General features: G+C 43.5%; 1 protein-coding gene across 8 annotated transcripts in view; it reads right to left on the minus strand.

Annotated features, from left to right (window-relative positions):
- Positions 1 to 9,846: 9,846 nt before the first annotated feature.
- Positions 9,847 to 21,266, minus strand: part of LOC133405008 (RNA-binding protein Musashi homolog 2-like) — a 135,919-nt gene continuing 124,499 nt past the window's right edge. For 7 of the 8 annotated variants that reach the window (XM_061681608.1, XM_061681607.1, XM_061681609.1 and 4 more), the window contains one exon: positions 9,847 to 16,812. In XM_061681608.1, coding sequence (XP_061537592.1) covers positions 16,549 to 16,812 — 264 coding nt within the window. In that variant the 3' untranslated portion in view covers positions 9,847 to 16,548. Of the gene's footprint in view, positions 16,813 to 16,869; positions 18,797 to 20,689; positions 20,765 to 21,266 lie in introns of those variants that run through there. The other variant, XM_061681610.1, reaches the window with a different exon arrangement.

The raw sequence follows: 21,266 nt of genomic DNA on the forward strand, positions 1-21,266 counted from the left end.
GGTAGGTTAATTGAAGACTCTAAATTGCCCGTAGGTGTGAATGTGAATGTGAGTGTGAATGGTTGTTTGCTTATACTGTATGTCCCCTGGGATTGGCTGGTGACCAGTTCAGAGTCTAGGATATGCGGTACAGAAAATGGATGGATGGATGGATGGATGGATAATACACCCACAATAAAGAGTAACAATCAAATTAACAAAATGAAATTCCTTCGCTGCAACTTTAAAGTCATGTTTTGATTGCTTTAAAATGCTCAATGCTGGATAAAATGCGTCCCTTGCTAACAAGGTCCAGACAGCTATGTCATCACCAACAGCTTCATTGCATGTTAATTCAGACACTATGAAGGCATGAATATGGTGAATTGACAGGAGCAAAACCGTCACTAATGAACAGATGGGAAACAAAACGTGTAAGATTGAGGGTTTTAAAGCTTGAATTTGTGGTGTTACGCCCCTCCAAACAGCAGACTGAATACATCAGTGAGTCTCCATGACAACTGAAGAGGAACAAATGTCACACTCTGCGCAAGGATGACTGACAGGCAAATGCTCCCTTGATCCACAACCACAGTCAGACAGGGCAAATACCACAGGACGCATTATGCAAATGCTGTCGTCACAGCACATCAGTCCTCAGAGAAAGGATGGCTGGCATTCCGAACTTTAAGCATTGCTCTCATTACTCTCACTCAGGAGAGCTTTCAATTTGTATTCAATGACACATACTGTATCTATTCATATTGTCACCTTTTTCATAATAGATCTTACCAACTGCTGTATCAAAGGAGAATTCAAATCGAGGACTCCTTGTGGAGGCTTTTTTTGTACAGGGGTTCTTGGCCATGAAACAAGTACATCATCAGTGACCAGGCAAACGTTAGACACAGTAAAGCGGGATACACACATACCAACTTTTAACATTCATCCATCCTTTTCTGAGTCGCTTATCCTCACTAGGGCCGCGGGTATGCTGGAGCCTATCCCAGCTAACGGCGGGCAGGAGGCGGGGTACACTCTGAACTGGTTGCCAGCCAATCACAGGGCACACAAAATCATGCCTGAAAGTATCGTTTACAGCGCAACATGATGACAATATGTCACGCAACAGTGATAGGGTGTGTTGCTATGCTTTGGGTTTGAATGTAATACAGGCTTTCCAATCTTTCCAAATAATGGCAGTAGAAAATAATCTGTAACAGAGTCAAACTGTCGACATAAAACAAACTTCATTACCTGGCTAGGGATGTACCATTAAAATACATAAATACATTTTTAAAAAACTGGTCTCATGAGTGTATGAAGCAGTTAACCTCTGTAAGAAATATAAAACAATGACAAAACACTCCAACTTTCAAAACAAACGATGTGAATGGCAGCTAATACTTCACTGCTTGGACTTCACTTTTGTGCAACTTTAATAGGTATAGTTTTACACAAGTTTGCAGTCGTCATATTTGTAGCGTATAATGGTTTGGGATCAAATGTAATTTATTTAAGAAATAAACACCTCGAAGGTGAACGCTTACGTTCACTTCCGGGTTAGTCCGATTTACGTTTTTTACGTCACAATCAAACTAATTTTGTTTCATAAACGGCACCACGTCTCTTTTTTTGTGTAAATATTAAGGAAAAGGTGATGAAAAACCTCTTATCAGTGTCATAATCCGAAGGTTGCTACAGTAATGAAATACAAGTTCTCAATCACAGGTGTTTTTGTCGAATCCAAACACACAAACGATACAGGTAGTGGATTTTGATGGAAAATTTAATGGAATCTATCTACAGGGGAGCAATGCAGAGAAAAGTAAAACAAAGGACAGACAAACATTGGTAAAGGAGGCTGAACTCGTGATATGAGCATGATGATATGAGCATGCGGTGAACAATGCATAGAGCTGGGAGTTCCTGTTGATCTAAACTCAAATATGCACCAATCTGTGCTTTAGTAAACCGCACGTTGGACTTGCATTGCGTGGAACACAATTTAGGCAGGCTGGTTGATCTTCCGGATGCTTGGCCGGTCCGGTCGAGGATCAAGTGGTTTTGATGGAAAAAGGAGGAAGAAAAAAACAACCCAAAAAGTTTCAAATGCAGGGCGGCCGAAGCCAGTGAGTGGTGCTGGTCGGCAGGCACTCGGAGCGGAAGTGCGCTGCCCATTTCCTTCCCATGGGAGCTTTGTCCGTAAGCTACCCAACCGTACTCAAGGGTCGCTCAGGATGCTGGGAGGGTGCCCTGCGGACGGCGAAGGTCAGGTGCGTCCTCCCCACCTCGTGGTGAGAGGTGGAGCTTCCTGGCTGAGCCAGGTTCTTCTGCAAGGTGAACGAGCGAGCGAGAGCGAGCCAAGGACAAAGGAGCTTTGGCCTTTTCTGCACAAAGTAGCGATTGATCCGACTCGATGGCGGTTCTAGGCAACGTCTCTTTGGAAGATGGCACAGGTTGGTAGGAACACGCAACAATGTGCATTAGTGCATATCACCCCCCTTATGGCTATAACAGTTGCCCATGACAACTTCTTACTTAAGGTGTGCATATAGGTGTCGGTGTCAGGAGGAACGTGTGGGGATAGAGGTGTGTATGTGTGTATATTGGGATGGCAGTGAGACCAGTAATTCGTGGCAGGGGAGAAGCTAAAACTAAGGGTAAACATTAACTAGGTGTAGAGTTCTCAGTAAAAGTCAAACAAGAAAAAAAAAAAAAAAAAAAAAAAGGAGAAACTCAACACGGCTCTACAGAAGAAAGAGAAAGAAGAGGAAGCGAGCTTCAATTTAGCACACAGGGGGCATAACAGTCAGGTGTAAAACCTCATTCATCAATCCAGGAGAATAAATGTAAATGTCAGCTGGCAGGTGGTAAAGGGTGACGTCCTCAATATGCAGAATGGCATCTTTGGGGACGTCGAGCCACATGGTTTGATTTGGCAGGGCGAGTCTCATTGTGGTGTTGTGGTGGTCGTAACTTAGTGTTGCGCTTAGGGGTGGTGTGTTGACTAGCCATTTGGTCCCAACAATTTCCACATGAGTAGTAGTAACCTGGTAGCGAGGTGTAGCTTCTGCTCTACACCGCGAACCATCCTTCATGGGCTTCAGGCCACAGATCCCATCCACTGCATCTCGGATGAATGGCTTACTGGGACACAGGTAATGGATGTCTTTTGTCAGGATGCACATGTGCAAATTTGGCGGCAGATACAAATCAGGATTACTATCATGTTAAGCGACCACCGTGGGAAGTATTGACTCGGATGTGAGCGTCCGTCTGCCAGGTGCCAACGTTAATTACGTCTTTTAAGCGATAGATGTTTTGAGAGTCGATAGTAACAAGAGAGGCTATTTCTTGGAACTCAGGGTTGACATACAAGACAGTGGAACTCCCGAGAGAAAAAGCCAAGTGGCCTTGGACCGGACTGATGGGGCTTGCTAGAGATTTAGAAATGATATTTTCGACAAGTCTAAGGAGTAAAAGTATGGAGGAATTCTACCCATTGCTAAGTTGTCTATGGATGCAGAGATTTCACGTAGCATGTCATTCATCAATGTGGTAACGATCTGTGTGTGAGCGTAATCCGTTTGGACCACCGACAGTAGTGAAAATAAAATCATGCCTTTGAGTGTTTCCCCTAAGGACTGGAGGTTATCGGCTTGTCTGTTCATGCTGCGTCGGATGTGAGGTATTTCGGCTTGAAGTTCCCCAATCTGTTTCTTAACAGTGTTTAAGATAATGGCGTTGACTGTGGTGAATCCTATGCTGAATAAGGTGCCGAGGGATGCGGCAGCCATGAGCAGGGCCTCTATGAAATGTTTTGATCATCTGGGGATCCCGCTGAGGTTGGCCTGAGTGACGGCATATTTCTCTAATTGTTGGATCATGTGTGTAGTGTCGGAGGCAGCATGGCTGACAGCGTTGTTGGACCAAGTGGCTCCGGCGAAGCTGGTTTTGGTGGACTTTCCGACGTGTTTCAGGTACACTTCTCGCGGTTCGAGGCGGACGAACACTTGTGGGTTGCCTAACAGCACCTCCGAGTGCACGTGGGTGTGGGTTCGACAGTTGTTGATAAGCAGCCCTGGTTGGTCCTTCAGGGAGATTCTGGAGGCGGGTCCCGGCCAAATAATTTCAGGGTGCGCAGTAACGGGAAGGAGGTACAGCGCGAGGCTGAGCAGCAGCAGCAGCATTTTTCTGGTAATGAAATGAGAACAGGCAGGTGACTTCACGAGCTTGGGGTCAATTGAATGGTATGACTCAGAGTTTTCATGCCCTGGGGTTGAGAACTTCAGAGGAGCACTGGCACAGAGTCTGACACAGAGTCCAGGCCCTGATCAGGTTTGTTGTTGTAAACATGGGTTGCGTCAAACTACCATTCCTGTGGGACCGGGTCCGCTGGTCCCTTGTGGTTGGGACCGAGCTGCGGTCGGGGCTCCAATGAGGTACTCGGTGGTTCCTCACAGGGGACCATGGGACGATGGTATTTTTTTATTTGATTTAGATTTTTTGCGGCCTTGGTTCATTTTAATTTGGTAAACGACGGGTGAGAGTTTGTTTACAATCTCGTAGGGTCCTGCCCAGCGGGGGATGAATTTACCAAAAAATCGGTCATAGGGTTTTCTGGTTGGTGTTGCCTGGTTGTGCAAACAGGTAATACCACACCTTGTCCCCTACCTGGAATTCGTATTGTGATGCTTTGTGGTCATAATATGCCTTCTGGCCTTCCGCACTATTCCCCAGATGCTGCTGGGCAAAGGCGAATGTAGCCTTTAAATTGTTGGTATAACAAGTTCAGAGGGAGTGCCATGTGTCTCCCTGTCATCATTTCAAAAGGAGACACTCCTTCATTCGTGTGGGGTGGCTCTGATGGCCATCAGTATCAATGGGAGTTTTATATCCCAGTCTTTGTGGTTTTGTTTTGGTGGATGATGTGTAACTGGGACTTGATCCCAAGGAGCCACCACAGTTCTTGTTCCACCTTGCTGGTGAAGTGGGTTCCCATGTCTGAGTTGATCTGAGAGGGTAACCCATATCTGGAGAACACGTGGTTCATAAGCAAGTAGGCAGTAGTTTGTGCCGTGTCACTTGGTGCAGGCAAGCACTCTATCCATTTGGTGAATGCGTCTCCCAAGGAGAGTCTGGAGTTTTTAGCATCACTGACTTGAACATTGTAGCTTTGCAACGCCATGAGCCAGGCTGCGATACGAGCGTTGGTGACGGTCCCTTCTCTGATGCGTTGGTTGTGAAGGAAGGTAACCGGATGGTGGTTCGTGTCAATGGTCACTTTTTGGCCTCCAATGTAGTTGGAGAAATGCTTGATGGCCCAGACTGTGGACAGCAGGGCTTTTTCACAGTCTGAGTACTTAAGTTCGGGACTGTCTAGAGTTTTACTCACGTAGGCGACAACACGCTTATCTTGGTCATACATTTGATAAAGACCGGCGCTAAGGCAATGGTGCGAAAAACCTGCTTCGAGGAAAAAATATTTTTCGCTGTCAGGGTAGGCAAGACATGGGGCGGAGCATAACCGTTCTTTACAGGACTTAATCGCGGCATCTTTCTCTTCATCCCAAACGAAAGGAGTGTCCTTTTTCAGTAGTTCGGTAAGGGGACGCGCCATATCTGGGAAGTTCAATGAACTGCCGGGAATAATTACACACACCAAGAAAACTGCAAAGTTTGGACACATTAGTGGGAGCGCTTATGTTTAGGAGGACCTAAATACGGCTGGATTGGGGTTCAATGCACATCGGGCCAACCAGGGGAAACACAAAATTGACTTTTGCGGCACCATTGTCAATTTAGGAGGGAGATTATTTCCCCGGGGGCGGCAAGCTGTGATAGGACATGGTCAATTTCCACCAGGTGGGCATCCGGCAAGAGACTTCTCATCATGATGTCATCAACATAGTTGAGGTTGCCCCTGGCTGCAGCATCAGGACAGGATTTGTTTAGGAAAATGTTGAATTCCGCCGGTGAGTTGGCATAGCCAAATGGACACCTGGTGAATGTGTATTATTTGTTAGCAAAAGTGAAAGCCAATTTGTGTTGGTCAGCAGGATCCACCAGAATGGTCCAAAAGCCAGAGGCTACTCAATTTTGCATCACGCACTTTTGGAAGTTCTTGTTCGAGCTGGGTCATAGGCCAATGTGACAAGGGAATTTGAGTGTTTAATTTTGGATAGTCGATGGGTGGGCCTCCATTTACCGTTTGGTTTTAAAACCGGCCAGGGAGGCGCAGAGACTGTTGCATAGCCGAATGATGCCTTTTTCTAACATAGCGTTTCTTGTAAGAGACAAGTGGAATTTTATTTTGTCGCACGAAAGTGGGCGGCGCATTTGGAGGGGTCGGAATGCGGACCATGTGCAAGTCAGTTAGGCCGCAACCTAGTGAGTCTTTAGCGAATGAAGCGCCGTGTTTGATTAGCTGTCATTCGTTATTGGAACTCAGGGCGTCAACATCTGCCAGGACCTGCTGCACGTGAGTTTAGAATTCGGAATAAGGGGGCGGGCGACTATCACACGGTGTTACCAACGGGATGATTTGCAAGGAGTTTGAGGGAGTCGCGGGAGACGCGCTTACGGGTGTAGTTGGGATTGTACTGAGTGTATGGATCACCAGGTGTTGGTCCGCAGGCTGGTCCACTCTGATGATGTTATCACACTCACTAGGTCCCACTGCAACGATAGCAATGTGTCGCGAAGGAACAGTGAGTTGTACTCCACCAGAGCTAGGCAAAAGGGAGAGGTATAGTGGGAGGTGACCAATCACGGGGATCGTGAGATTGAAGTCGTGGAAGTTGGAGCAGATCAACAGGCCAAGCCTAGTAGATCTGGGATTATGGATGTTGCTTCGTGTGTGGTTGTGAATTAGCAGCACGGTGGTCTGAGTCCGGAAAGCGTCAAGGAGGGGTGTGGCATGCAGCGACAGCTGAAAGAACGCGTGGGGACCGGTCACTGATTGGTTAGTGCGCATGGCCAGTCGAATAGGGAAGTTAACAGGCAACGCTTTTATTATAATTGGGTCTTCGCTCAAAACTTTGCAAGCGTTGGGAATGGTTTATCCCAACTTAAGGTTTAATGGTTGAAAAACACGGTTAGCGGAACCAGTATTAGTGCACGACCATAAAACATTGTTAATGGTGTCAACTTGAACGGCTTGTCGGACAAGTACATCCGCAAATTGGGGACTACTATGAACCAGTGAGTTAACGAACATTGGTTCTATTGCACGTTCAAGGCGCACATGCCCACTGCAGTGACGCCAGATGGCGGCACGGTATTAACAGGAAAGCGAAAAGTTTTCAGCGTTAATTGAAGGTCAGGATGCTTAAAATCGTAGGGTGTCAAACAGTGCCTGAGAAATTGCCAATATGCCTGCCCACAAGGTCAGGATGACGTCATGCACATTCATCCCACCAGCAACATTGGGGCAGTAGCGCTCTTCGTGCCGTGATTGGACAAGATGGCAGAGAAACGTGTCGAGTTCTTTAAGTCGGTTCAGCGGTGGTGAGGGGCTACAGGGGACTCGGCGGTGTCGTCAATGGGGGTGTCGTCACTTGAAGGAGTGCGGCCTGACAGGGCGCAGTCCTCCGAGTGATCTAACACCAGGCACCTGGTCTGAGGACAGTTCCCGAGTTGGTGGTGGTAACGCCTGTTCCACCTGCGCCCTCAGCTGAAGATTGTTGTAATCAATTAGTGGCTCGAAGCGGCATGTTCTGCAAACTCCACACAGGCGGGGGTGGGATTTGAACCCCGGTCCCCAGAACTGTGAGGCGGATGTGCTAACCAGTCGCCCACCGTGCCGGCTAATTTGATTCCACGAGAAGCAAACGCTTTAGAAATGGCTTCAAAACCCTTTACAGAAAGATAGATGTACAAAACAAAACAAACAAAGAATTAAAAAAAAATTCCCCCCCAAAAATTAAAAATTCAAGAAAAAACGTTTTAAAAATAAACATTCAAAATTTCAAAAAATAAAAAATCTGTTTTCGGAAAAAAATCTAATCAAAGCAGGTTATTCCTTTTTCTGTCTGCGTTTCGAAAAATGAGCGAAAATGGAGGCTTTTAAATTAATAAGAGCACTCTATCGCGATCGTGGGTGGAGGCAGCTAGTTAGCCGTGCTCTCGAATGGTGGTCGGTTGCTAGGCGACGTGTGAGTCAAGCTCGCATGTCACTCGCAGCAGAGCACTCATTGTAGATCAGCATACAATGAAAGCTTAAAACCAGCAGGAGAAAGCACTCGGAGGTGCTGTAGGCAAGCTAAGGTTTATTATTTCGACAGCAACGACCAAGAGTGAACACGATGTCTCAATGCATGTTCGCTAACAGCTTCCTCACGGCGGAGCAGCAGCTTGGCGGCTAACAGCTTTCAGGCAGTTGAACGGGAGCTGCTTAATGACATGAGCGCCCGCAAGGGGGCACCCGAGGACAAACCGAAGCGTATACGGTTCAATGCCACGAAGAAGTGAACCAAAGTGGCGACTTCACGATGACATCACGTCTTCCCCAAACGAAGACAGCGAATTACAAAGCCTTAAATCTGGTGGTGTGATGGTGACCTGCCCATGTTCCGTGGGTGCTGGAACCGTGCCGGCTGGCTCCCACCTGGGTCCGCCGCTCTGGCTGCCGGTGGGGGGCGGCGGGGCCCCGGGGTCGGTGCTGCGGGTCTGGGTGGGGCAGCCCTCTTCGTCGGCTGGGCCCGACCTGCAGGAGCCATGCCTCTTAATCACTCACTTAGCACACACTCACTGTATATATTTTTCTCACGTGATTAGGGGGAGTGTTAATTAACTTACTTAGCGTCCGAGTGAGAAACCAGTTCTCCTGTGTTTCTCCTTTGATTAGATTCTTCAGACTGGCTGGTAATAGATTTTTTTTTAGCATCCGGGTTAAATAAATTAGGCATCCTTGTGGCTGTCTGTCACAGCGGGGCGGCTGAGGCAGGTATGCAGGTTCCTGGGTTCCAATTATTGAACTTAATTGGTACGGCAATTTTTTTACCATCAAGGCACTGAAAGCAGTATTACACTATAACATGATTCACACCTTGATCAGCAGATTATGTTCGTATGATATGAAATGACAGCTCATTCACACACTGGGGCATTCAAATTGTCCACACATTGACCATTTTAACGTTTTTATGGTGGTATAGTGGATCTGGAGCAGTTTCCTTACATTTACTGTATGTTGTAGCATGTGCTGTATGGCTTTATTCTTCTTGTTTTTTAGTCTTTCTTAAATCTGATTTGATATCATTTATACAGGCGGCACGGTGAATGACTGGTTAGCACATCTGCCTCACAGTTCTGAGGACCGAGGTTCAAATCCTGGCCCCACCTGTGTGGAGTTTGCATGTTCTCCCCGTGCCTGTGTGGGTTTTCTGCGAATGGTTGTTTGTTTGTATGTGCCCTGCGATTGGCTGGCAACCTTGATAGCTGGGATAGGCTGCAGCACGCACGCGACCCTAGTGAGGAGAAGCTGCTCAGAAAATGGATGGATGGATGAACTTTAGCCATTGTTCCACACACTTCCTAAACTTAAAACAAAAATTGCATGCTTTTTGGGCATAGGCCAACTCCAGTAATCCCTTATGTGTTGTTGACTACGGTGGGCACCATTCGTAAACTCGTTGTATGTCAGTATCGTTGTAAACAGAGGCACCCCTGTAGTTTTTTTCTCTTTCTTTATCTCTTCGAGACCCACCCATATTGGATTCGTGACCCACTCTTGGGTCCCGAGCCACTAGTTGAGAATGACTGCTGTACACTATGCACATTTTATTCCTTGTAATATGTATTTTAATGAATTTAGTTTTTTTGTTTTAGGCCATGAAATGTTTATTTTACCACAAAAACAAATTACAGCATACACTCAAAATCACACAATACAGCAAATTATGCGCGATATGTATATGAACAAAAATCCGCAATGCACTGAATCCACAATAGGTGAATTGTGATATGGCGTAGGAACACTGTATATCTCAAATAGACAAAATCCTTTGTCACAAGACAAAACAAGTAAGTGGTTTATACAATTCATCCAACGGTGTATAATTAAGGATAAGCTTTTGAAAAATGTTAGTAAGTAAAACTTGCTTGCAGATTTATTCAGTTTCTGTGTCATGGACCTTGAATGGGTTCTGTCAGGTTCAAGACACCTAAAACACAAAATCAAGACAGACACAGAGGTAGTTCAGTTTTCAGACTTGCAAGGAGAAAACGGCCGAGAGTGTACTTAGTTACAGTCCCCAACCATTTTCTGAGTTCACTCTGCCGGATTCTCTCTTTTTATTACTTTAGGGCAGTTCCCTTGTTACATATGAGTTACAACGTCAAAAAGGTGGGGGCATACATGCTTGTTGATCAGCACATAACACTCTTTGTTGTGGTTGAGACAGTAGAAGAATTATATACTTCTTATCAAGACACAGGAAGACTCCAGCTCAAATTTGTCCTTGCACCTGCAAGGACATGACTCATCCTGTGGGAGAAAACTTTGCACACAGTGATAAAACATTTCTCTAACTGGAAGTAAGCAGAAAAGCACAACACATGATAATTTATTTACATTTTTCTATCAGGTTCTTAAAAATAAATCAATAAATAAATTCTCTAAAGTGCAACCAGACTCTGGAAAGCAATAATTGTCACACTTTGAACACAAGAAATATTGTCTTGGTGGTAAAAGTAATCTGATCTAAATATAATCAGGTCTAAACACAACTTTAGAATTAGTCATTGAGTTTGCATGCAAGGTTTTTGATTTCTCTCAGCTCTGATTATGATTAGTGTGTTTTTGCTCACTTGATCATAACAAATCTGTTATGTTGTCATATGCAAGCAATTATTCAGCTGGTACACTGTCACAAAATTAATTATCATCATTTATTTAATGACATAAGCACACCTGAGACTGCACCTGCTGCCCCTGATCAAGATAAAAATAAGGTGACTGGGGAGTGTAAGTAACAGGTTTAATACCTTTTATATTATATAATATTCTTGCAAGATGAAGCAAGCTTGACTATACCGATATAGATTTTTGTTTCATAATGTTTTATTAAAGGAATATTCCAAATAATTGGCTAGTGAGCTGATACGTCACAGTGGCTTTAAGCAACTATATCATTTTCTGGGGTGCTAATTCATGACTCCTGAGTCAAAAAAAGTCTAAGCAATGCTGGTGTGGGTCAAGGCTAATGACACTTTAACAGGATTTAATGTGGTCTTTGTCTGAACGGCCTACTGGAGGATCTCGATCGTCCTATTACAAATAAACCATCAAAATATGTCTGCAGAATTTGCATGTCAACCCTAGAGATGAAACCTGCGATGAATATTCTCGCATTGAATTCATTAGATTTGTCGCTACAAAGCGGTACCAGTGCAAAGTGCAGCTTGAGCTGATTGTGCACCCCTCCGGTCTTCCCCTTTGGACACTTCTAAGACCACCATGGAACGGATTGTAGTTGCTGCCACAAAAGTAGCGAAAATGCTGGAATGGATTCCAGAGGCACATGGAGAAGGAAAGGTGAAAGGACACCTTGGTCATTGATGGATTATCTACTGGGAACCTGCAGAGATGGGCCAGCGTAAAAAAAGACATGAAAAAAGTTGAAGGGTACTGCCGAAAGCTAAACGTTCCGCCGGAGGCAATACAGTCCACAACTGTCCTCAAGATATGTTTCAAGCTTTGTAACGGAGCAGTGCCTGTTGCTGTCGCAATGTTGCCATCTCAGCTAGGCAGTAGGCAGCAATTCCTTTTTCTTTTAAATCAGGCGTGTCAAACTCATTTTTGTCACAAGCTACATCGTAGTTAAGGTTACCCTCAGAGGGCCGTTATGACTGTGAAACCATAAATAAGATTAATCGCCTCACAGTAATACATATACACAACAAATTGATGGAAAACAACTTTTGAAATCAGAAGAATAGTTAGTTCAACTATTCAAGTTGCTGTAAAAAGGGGTTTGGGAGCCCAAAAAAAAATGCTTGTAATATCCTAGTTATTATTCATTTTAATACATATTCATTTTGGTACAGATTTTAGCAAGAATCATGGAAGTTGATACACAATTTGCTTCCGCAGGCTACATAAAATGATGTGGCGGGCTGGATCTGGCCTGGAGTTTATGAACCGTTCATCGTTTTCGGTAAAACAGGTAATTTGAGGCTATTTTGAATTTTGTTTCGGCCAAAATGGACCGAGGTGTTTTAAACCTTACTTAAAACTTCTGTGGACTGGCTTTGTCCTGGATTAGGTACTGGTGTTGTAGAGTTGAATTTGTGGTAAAGGTGAAACATTTAAAAAAAACAAGAAGCGTCCAGTTGTCTTGATTTTTAAACTTTTGCGACATGCTCTATGTGATTTGAGTCTGGAGATTGACAGTCTAAAACCTTCCACTTGTATATTCCCCGATTGTCATGAAGACTACCAGGAATAGGACCCCAAAACACACTGTGTTCGGTACAGAAGCACTCAATCAGCGAACGGGAGGCAAAAGTTAGTCAAGAAACAAACAACGTCTGATCTTACTTGTGTACAAGGCAATGGATCAAGGGTGTATTTTAGGTCATTAATTTGCCGCTTAATGGTGGATCTCCCAGTCATGTTGTAAAAAGCTCGAAATCATATATTGTCAGTGTTAAGTGCGAGATTTGTCAGTTTATCACTTCAGACATGGGCAGGGTTTCCATTCGTGATGTCATTTCTCCATCTCACAAAATAAAATCCGAGACACAATTGCCAGTGATCCTCTGTTACTGAAACATAAAAAAATAATAAAATAAAATAAGTAAAGCCACATTAAACCCCCTTACCTTACAAAAGATCATCATTATGCATTGCCTACCCTCCAATAATGTATTTTCCATTTTTACCTCATATTTGATGTATTAAATATTGAAGCTGTCACAGGAGGGTGCATGATAAAGCAGCCCTCATATTAATTATGGCATTAACGATGATTAATAATGTTACATCATCTGGTTCTTTGCTCTGCTACATTTTTTTCCTCGTTTTATTTTACCATCTCCTTACCCATCCCTGATTATTCTTTTGAGAAATTCCTTAAATCACATTTTAGGATCATTGAATACTTTTCTCTTTGTTTTATATAACATGTACTCAATGTTCACATAATAACAGAAAAACACAGCAAAAAAACAAAACATAATAAAGGGATCACTTGAGGCCAGAACAGGATGAATAAAATATCCCAGTTTAAATACTGATTGACTGAATAGTATGTTTTTAACCTACTGAAGAATGCATATATCAAATTCAATATCAAATTCAAAAGTGGAGAAAAGAGCCAACAGACGTATTCAACTTTTATGAATTCCCTTAATGCCTGGATGAGACCACAAGACACATTTCATCTTTCACGATTGCACTATGTAAGGCTACTGCCATCAAATCTTGCCGTATCTCGGTCAGACAGTGGCAACACTACACGACATGTACCACATCCCATTTTTTAAGATCACTGGCCTCTTGTCAAATCAAACACTGTTGGGGAGGCGGAACTAGAAAATGTGTCACTGGTCGTGTGTGTGTGTGTGGGGGGAAAAAAGAACAAATCCCGAGCACCGGTGGTCGTCACCGGTGCTCGGGATTGCTTGAGGTATGATCACATACTTTTAATACGATACGGCTCGCAAACAGGCAACAAAACGTTATATAGAATAGCAAGCTAGTGGTCGCACTAACGGTTGTACGTAAACATGCCGCCGTTCTGTCGAATCACGCTCTAAAGATTCGGTAAACATTGGTTTGTGCGCGTGAATAAATATTGACAACGCCGTGCAAGTATGTTGACAACAGCAAATACGGGAGGCGACAATACGCAATCCCATTGGTTGACGTCAGGTGCACTGTCGGAGAGTTGTCGTTGATATGTCACACTACAACGAAGATATAAATTTTAAAAAATCAAACATGGTAGACTTTTCATTTTGGCGTCGTAGGGCTATCGTAAAACCAAAGCGTTGGTCGTGGATTATGTCACACTACAAGAAGTTTTGTTGTTTCCGACAAAATATGTCGGCCCGATTTGGGAAATCGGCTGTGATAGCTAATCGGGTCAATATCGGGGCTAAAATGCTGTAGTCTGATCTAGGCATATGACAGGTCAAAATATGACTGCAACCAAAGTAACTGCAGTTCATGATCATCTCTATTTTAAAAGACCAAATGGAGAAATACGATTGGTGGATATACTTTATATATGCAACCAATATATAACAGAGTTGGCAATGATTGACATCATCCCCAAATCTAACTCCCCCATTTCGGCAAGGAAAAACTCAAAACCCCATTTGGCGAAAAAGGAAACCTTGAGAAGGGACCGCAGATGGGGGGGATCTCCCTTCCAGGATGACCATACTGCAATGGCTGTCGAGTGGACAACATTTATCACATAGTCTGGTGCTGTACAATGTTTGTTACGATTGCAAGATGCTGTAGAATGTTCATGAAGATGGCATGAGAGTCCATCTAAAGAGAAAAGGCGCCTCAGGGATGATGCCTTCGGTGGTTCTGCCTCAGGACCTGGCTCGGTCGGTCAGAGCAGAATCCTCCATGGTAACAACTCCGGGGGAAGTGGTCCTTCTCAGATCTTGTCCCAGTTGGTCGGTGCAGAATCCAAACAGCAACAGCCTCAGATTCGGTCAACGTCAACTAGCCCTCTCACCAAGCAGGAGACGAGGGGGGAGGAGATAGCAAGCAGCAGTAAAACAGGCTTACATGTACTTTAACTAAATGCCAAGAGTAGATATGTCTTAAGTCGGGATTTAAACATTTCTAGTCAGGGTATTCCAGAGTACTGGAGCTCGAATAGAAATGCTTGAGGGCCTGTGGACTTCTTTCTGGCTCTCGGAGTCACCAAAAGACCGGCATTTTGCGAGCGTAGGTTTTGGGACAGAACATTACAACTAAGTCAGCGAGATAAGAGGGTGCTAACCCATGTAATATCTTGTGAGTAAGTAACAGGACCTTAAAATCACATTTCAAGTAGACAGGCAACCAATTCAAATTAGGCCAGTATCGGGGTAATATGATAAAACTTTCTCTTCTCTTTCTCTTTCTCGTCCTAATCAAAAGTCATGCCGTTTTGTACTAACTGCAGGCTTTGAATACTAGATATGGTAAGACCAGATAGCAGCATGTGACAATAGAAGAAGAAGAAGAATCTTTTAATGTCATGAACATGCATGCATGTACACAAAATTTGTTCTCTTCATTTAACCCATCACAGTGAACACATACACGTTAGCGGAACACACTGGAGCAGGGGGCAGCTGAAGCGCCCGGGGAGCATTTCGGGGTATCAGTGTCTTGCTCAAGGACACCACAGCCGTGAGTCCGGGGGATGTTGGATGTTGGCGCAACTTTGCTCATGTTCCGAGGGAGGCGGAAGAGTCTGAGTGGACCATGTTCTTCGCCTCCATTGTTGAGGGGGCCGAGCGAAGCTGTGGTCGTAAGGTGGTCCTTGCCTGTCGTGGGGGTGATCCCCGGACGCGTTTTTGGAAACCAGTGGTATCGGGCCTGTAGAACTCCAGAGGCAGCTGATGGGTACCGGCGAGCTAAGCGGAATCGGCTTGTGTGGTCGCTGAGGAAAAACCAGGCCATGGAAGGAGTTTGGTGTGGGCACTGAGAATGCCTTCAAAACAGCTTTGAGGAAATTCTGGTCCACCATTTGGGATCTCAGGAGGGGGAACCAGTGCACCATCAAAACTGTATAGTGGGAATGGGGCACTACTGACCGCAACTTGAGAGTTGGTGGGCCGAATACTTCGAAAACCTCAATTCTACTGAACGGCCGGCCTTGCCAAGAGGAAGCAGAGTCTGGGGGCTCTGAGGCGGGCTCTCCTATCTCTGGGGTTGATGTCACCAAGGTGGTTAAAAAGCTCCTTGGTGGCATTGCCCCGGGGGTGGATAAGATTCGCCCGGAGTTCCTAAAGGCTCTGGAAGTTGTAGGGCTGTCCTGGCAGTGCCTCTGGAGTGGCAGACTGGGGTGGTGGACCCCCTTTTTAAGAATTGGGACCAGAGGGTGTGTTCCAACTACAGGGTGATCACACTCCTCAGCCTCCCTGGTAAGGTCTAATTCTCAGATTCAGGAGGAGCAGTGTGGTTTTCGTTCTGGCCGTGGAACAGTGGACCAGCTTTACATCCTCAAAGTGTCTTCGAGGGTGCATAGGAGTTCGCCCAACGAATCTATATGTGATTTGTGAACTTTGGAGAAGTCATATGACCATGTCCCTCGGGGAGTACTGTGGCGGGTTCTCCGGGAATATGGGGTACCGGACCCACTAAAAAGGGCTGTTCGGACCGGTGTCAGAGTTTGGTCCACATTGCTGGCAATAAGTCGAATACATTTCCAGTGAGAGTTTGACTCCGCCAAGGTTGCCCTTTGTCACCGATTCTGTTCATTACCTTTCCAGATAGAATTTCTAGGAGCAGGAGGGTGTTGAGGGGGTCCAGTTTGGTGGCCTCAGCATTGTGTCTCTGCTTTTTGCAGATGATGTGGATCTGATCTCTTCATCAAGCCGTGACCTTCAACTCTTGCTGGAGCGGTTTCCAGCAGAGTGTGAATCAGCTGGGATGAAAATGAGCACCTCCAAATCTGAGGCCATGGTCCTCAGTCGGAAAAGGGTAGGGTGCCCTCTCCGGGCTAGGAAGAGATACTGCCCCAAGTGGAAGAGTTCAAGTATCTCTGGGTCTTGTTCATGACACAGGGCAGAATGGCGATCGACAAGCAGATCGGTGCACCGTCTAGAGTAATGCAGACTGTGTATCGGTCTGTCGTGGTGAAGAAATAGCTGAGAAAAAAAAGGCAAATCACTCTATTTACCGGTCAATCTACGTTACTACCCTCACCTATGGTCACTAGCTGTGGGTCGTGACCGAAAGAACAAGATTGCGGATACAAGCAGCCGAAAGGTTGTTCAGGTTACCCAGTCTGCACATTGAGTCCCTGGGTATCTGTTGTGGCCATCGCAGCTGGTGTATGAATGTGCTTGTTACGTGTTTATCTTGTTACCGTTTGTTCAATGAAGCAATCAAATGTGCACACATTGACATGTTGCACTTTGTCTTCTTTTTTAAATGTGCAATGATCCCAAACTTTGGAGATTCTATCTTTTACACGCTATTTCATCCTGGCTCACACTTATTATTATTACTACTTAAGTCTGCAGTCATTATTTCTTGTGGAAATTAGATATGCACGATTTAAAAATCTGTGATAAAGTGAGACCGGCAAAAGGATAACCACTACAGTATATGGCAAAGGACGCATGTATTGTATTTTAGCACTTCAGATTATCATTAAGGCCACAAAAAAAGCACAAAATTAGGGGTTACAAATCAGTTTCACAAAGAAATCATACAAGAAAAAGAACTTTTCCTGTTTGAATCATATGCATGTGTTTGTTCATTTGAGATTATCATTTTACAGAGACTCTCCGGTATTGAAATTCACAAGGTTTAATGAAGTAAGTATATTTTCATTTGGTCAAATTGTTAACTAGTGTACATATAAATTAGTGTACATATACTGTACATCCATGCATAAAGCATTTGAAACTTGCTGGTTTGAACAATGTTTCTCATTTCATTGCATTTTCATATTTACAAAAATAAATAAAACGTTTACCATAATCTGTCTGGTAATGAATAGCTTTATCAATTTAAATAGAGGTTTGGTTTAACATTAAATGACAAGCCTTCACATCATTGAATCTCATTAAAGAAGCTTAAATTGTGCAAATGACAGCAAGTTGCTCTGAAACTTTCTAATCACAGCATACCAAATGCATTTCATTAACCAGGTAGAAACGTACAGGACTGAGCCTGAGATATGAACTACTGGTAATGTGTAGAGACAGTTACAAAGTATCATAGGAATACATACAGTAGCAGATTTTGCCTTAATGCTTGTTTTGGACTTCCGTGTTGTTGATTTCCAGTGTCACGGTCACAGGCTAACTGAGAGAGGAATCTCATCATTCTGTGACTGTGTCAGATTAAATCCAACTGTGCATGCAGTCAATTAACGTGGGTAAACAGCCTCAGGTGAAAAGCAGTGATCTTAGTTTAAAATAAAAGGGAGTATTTACATTCTGAGATCACACGGTCCCTTCTAAATCAATAAAGAAAATATATCTTCTTTTCCACACAGCAGCAAATTGTCTTAAACTACAGCACTGTGAAATTCTTATTGTCCTCTTATTGCCTAAACCAAGTCCAGGACGTCTGGTGACCACACTGTGAAGTATGTATACGGTATGTCTTGTGGTGTTTTTTTCTTAAGTGCTCTATAAATAAAGTTGAGTTGAACCAGTATTATCTCCAGTGTCAAACCACCTTTCAAAGATACCCTTTTGCCCACCAGTCTCTTAATGGATTCATCTTCATGCAATGGTTTTAAAACCTGTTCTGACATTACCCCCTTTGGAGACCGGTGACACATCAAAAGAAAAACAAGCACACATTTATATTAAAAAACCCACATAATCCAAAAGTATTTCTTAAAGTAATCAATAAGTATTAGTCATTGAAAACCTTTTACAAAAAGCACACCTTAGATTTAAAAAAAAAAACAAAAACAAAAAACACAAAGATTTTGGAGTGAAATCAGACTTAACTGAAGGTTAGGCTATACAGTACAGCAAAATGTCATCTTTTATTCTGAGGTGATTTTCATGATATTGCCACGCCGTTGCTCTGGTTCGCTGCCAAACCGATGCTGTAATGGTTAGTGCAGGGTGATATCACCTAATACACTTCCCCCGTTTCCATGGCCTGCAAAGACCACACAACCAAAAGCAAGTCATTATTCATCTTCCCTCTTCACCTTCACTAGTCTCTTTGTAGTGTCATATCTCACCCACAATGCAACTAGTGATATACTGCAAGTTTCAGAGTCACATGGATTTCTTTCAACAAAGCAAAGATTATTGTCCACCTCTTTTGTTGTTTATACAACCGCCAATTCCAATTACGTTAGGACATTGTGCAAAACGTAAATTAAAAACAGAATACACTCATTTGCAAATCATTTCCAACCTATTTTAATCGGAATACACTACAAATGTGTAAACATGCACTTGTCCCAGCTTTTTTTTTCGAACTTGTTGCAGGCATTAAATTCAAATTTGAAAAAAAAAAAAAAAACAATTAAAAGTTTATCAGTTTCAACGTTAAGTATCTTGTCTTTGTAGTGTATTGAATGTAATATATAGGTTGAAAATGATTTAACAAATTATTGTATTCTGTTTTTATTGATGTTTAAACAATGTCCCAACATCATTGGAACTAGGGTTTGTAGTACACTATATTGCCAAAAATATTCGCTCACCTGGCTTGACTCACATATGTACTTGAGTGACATCCCCTTCCAAATCCATAGGGTTTGATATGACATCGGTCCATCCTCTGCAGTGATAAGCTTTAACACTTCAAGGAAGGCTTTCCACAAGGTTTAGGAGTGTGTTCATGGGAATGTTTGACCATTCTTCCAGAAACACATTTGTGAGGTTACAGACTGATGTTGAACGAGAAGGCCTGGCTCTCAGTCTCCACTCTAATTCATCCAAAAGTGTTCTATAGGGTTGAGGTCAGGATTATGCAGGCCAGTCAAGTTCTTCCACATCAAATCCTCTCATCCCTGTCTATATGAACCTTGATATGTGCACTGATGCACAGTCATGTTGGAACATGACGGGGCCATCTCCAAACTGTTCCCACAAAGTTGGAAATGTCCAAAATATTAGCCCCTGCACTCCAGTGAAAGGAACTCTGAATGCTTCAGCATACCAAGAGAGTTTGGACAGTCAAACAGTTTGGGAACACCGCTACCTGTTCCAACAATGTCTGTGCATCTGTGCACAAATCAAGGGACATAAAGACATGGATGAGAGAATTTGGTATGGAAGAACTTGACTTGCCTGCAGAGTCCTGCCCTCAACCGGATAGAGTACCTTTGGGTTGATTTCAAGTGGACAGTGAGCCAGGCCTTCTCGTCCAACATCAGTGAGTGACCTGACAAATATGCTCCTGAAAGAATGGGCAAAAATTCTTATAAATTCACTCCTTAAGCTTGTTGAAAGCCTTCCCACAAGAGTTGAAGCTGTTACAGCAGGAAACGGTTGACCAACATCATATTAAACCACACGGATTTAGAACAAGATATCTCTTAAAATAATATGTGACTCAAGGCAGGTGAGAAAATACTTTTGGCAATATAGTGTATATCAAGTTCAGTAGTGTACTGCATTCTGTCTTAAGTGATGTGTTTTTCCATAAAACTATCACACAGACATATACGCACATAAACAAATAGTTTTGTTTCATTTAGTAAAGCGAGGTAAACAAATGCCGATAAGTGAGCAAAGGCCAGCTTATCGGACGCCTCAAACATTTTCCTGACCCATTATCCCGTGGTGTGCAGTATGTCGAGTTATTTTTCCTCCTTAACCTGCTCAGAAAACCTGTTCAATATTTACGATCGCAAATGCTTTTGTGAATGTGTGGTCAACATCGAGTCTGGCCAAGCCGCTGACACTGTGATTGTGATGTGAACTGGGATGACAGGATAAAATCAGAACCTGAAGTTCACGCTGTAAGGTATGACAGGAACAGAAATGACAAGGAATACAACTGAAATTACTGTGTGAATGTGTAACTTCTATTTACCTGAAACGAGACGACAACCAGCCACGTTGACTTTCAGTGATATCCATTAGTAAAAGCTGTTGCAATCAATGGACCCTTAAATGCACAAAAAATTCTGCATCAGTTTGACTGATACAGACATAAATTTAATAGGAAATCACTCAATGACTGAGCTGCCTTATTGACAATGGGCATCATTCACCAACATTTCTGTATGTTTTATATATAATGCTGAATATATTTTTTATTAATTGTCTTTTTTTTTTTTTTTAATTCTACAGGATTAAGGTGAAGCTTCACTTCAATTTTAACTGGAGCTCAGAGGAGCTATTAAGGGCCCTTGCAGCCCTGGCTACTGAGCCATTTTTTAAAAAATGGCACAATAAATTGTCAAATATTGAAATGTTCGATAGGGTTTATGTGTGTGCAAAGTTTCATGAGTCTGCATGCATGTTTAGACCCTCAAACCAGAGTTGATTTCTCGGGAAACAACGTAACGAACAGCATGTTGCTACGACAAGAGTGTTTGTCAAAAAACTAAATTTATCCTGTGGCATCATGGAGGCCTTAACAGTCTTCTGAGCAAATATTAGCAGGA

This window comes from Phycodurus eques, chromosome 7, assembly GCF_024500275.1.
Source record: "Phycodurus eques isolate BA_2022a chromosome 7, UOR_Pequ_1.1, whole genome shotgun sequence".
In the NCBI taxonomy this organism is placed as follows: Eukaryota; Metazoa; Chordata; class Actinopteri; order Syngnathiformes; family Syngnathidae; genus Phycodurus; species Phycodurus eques.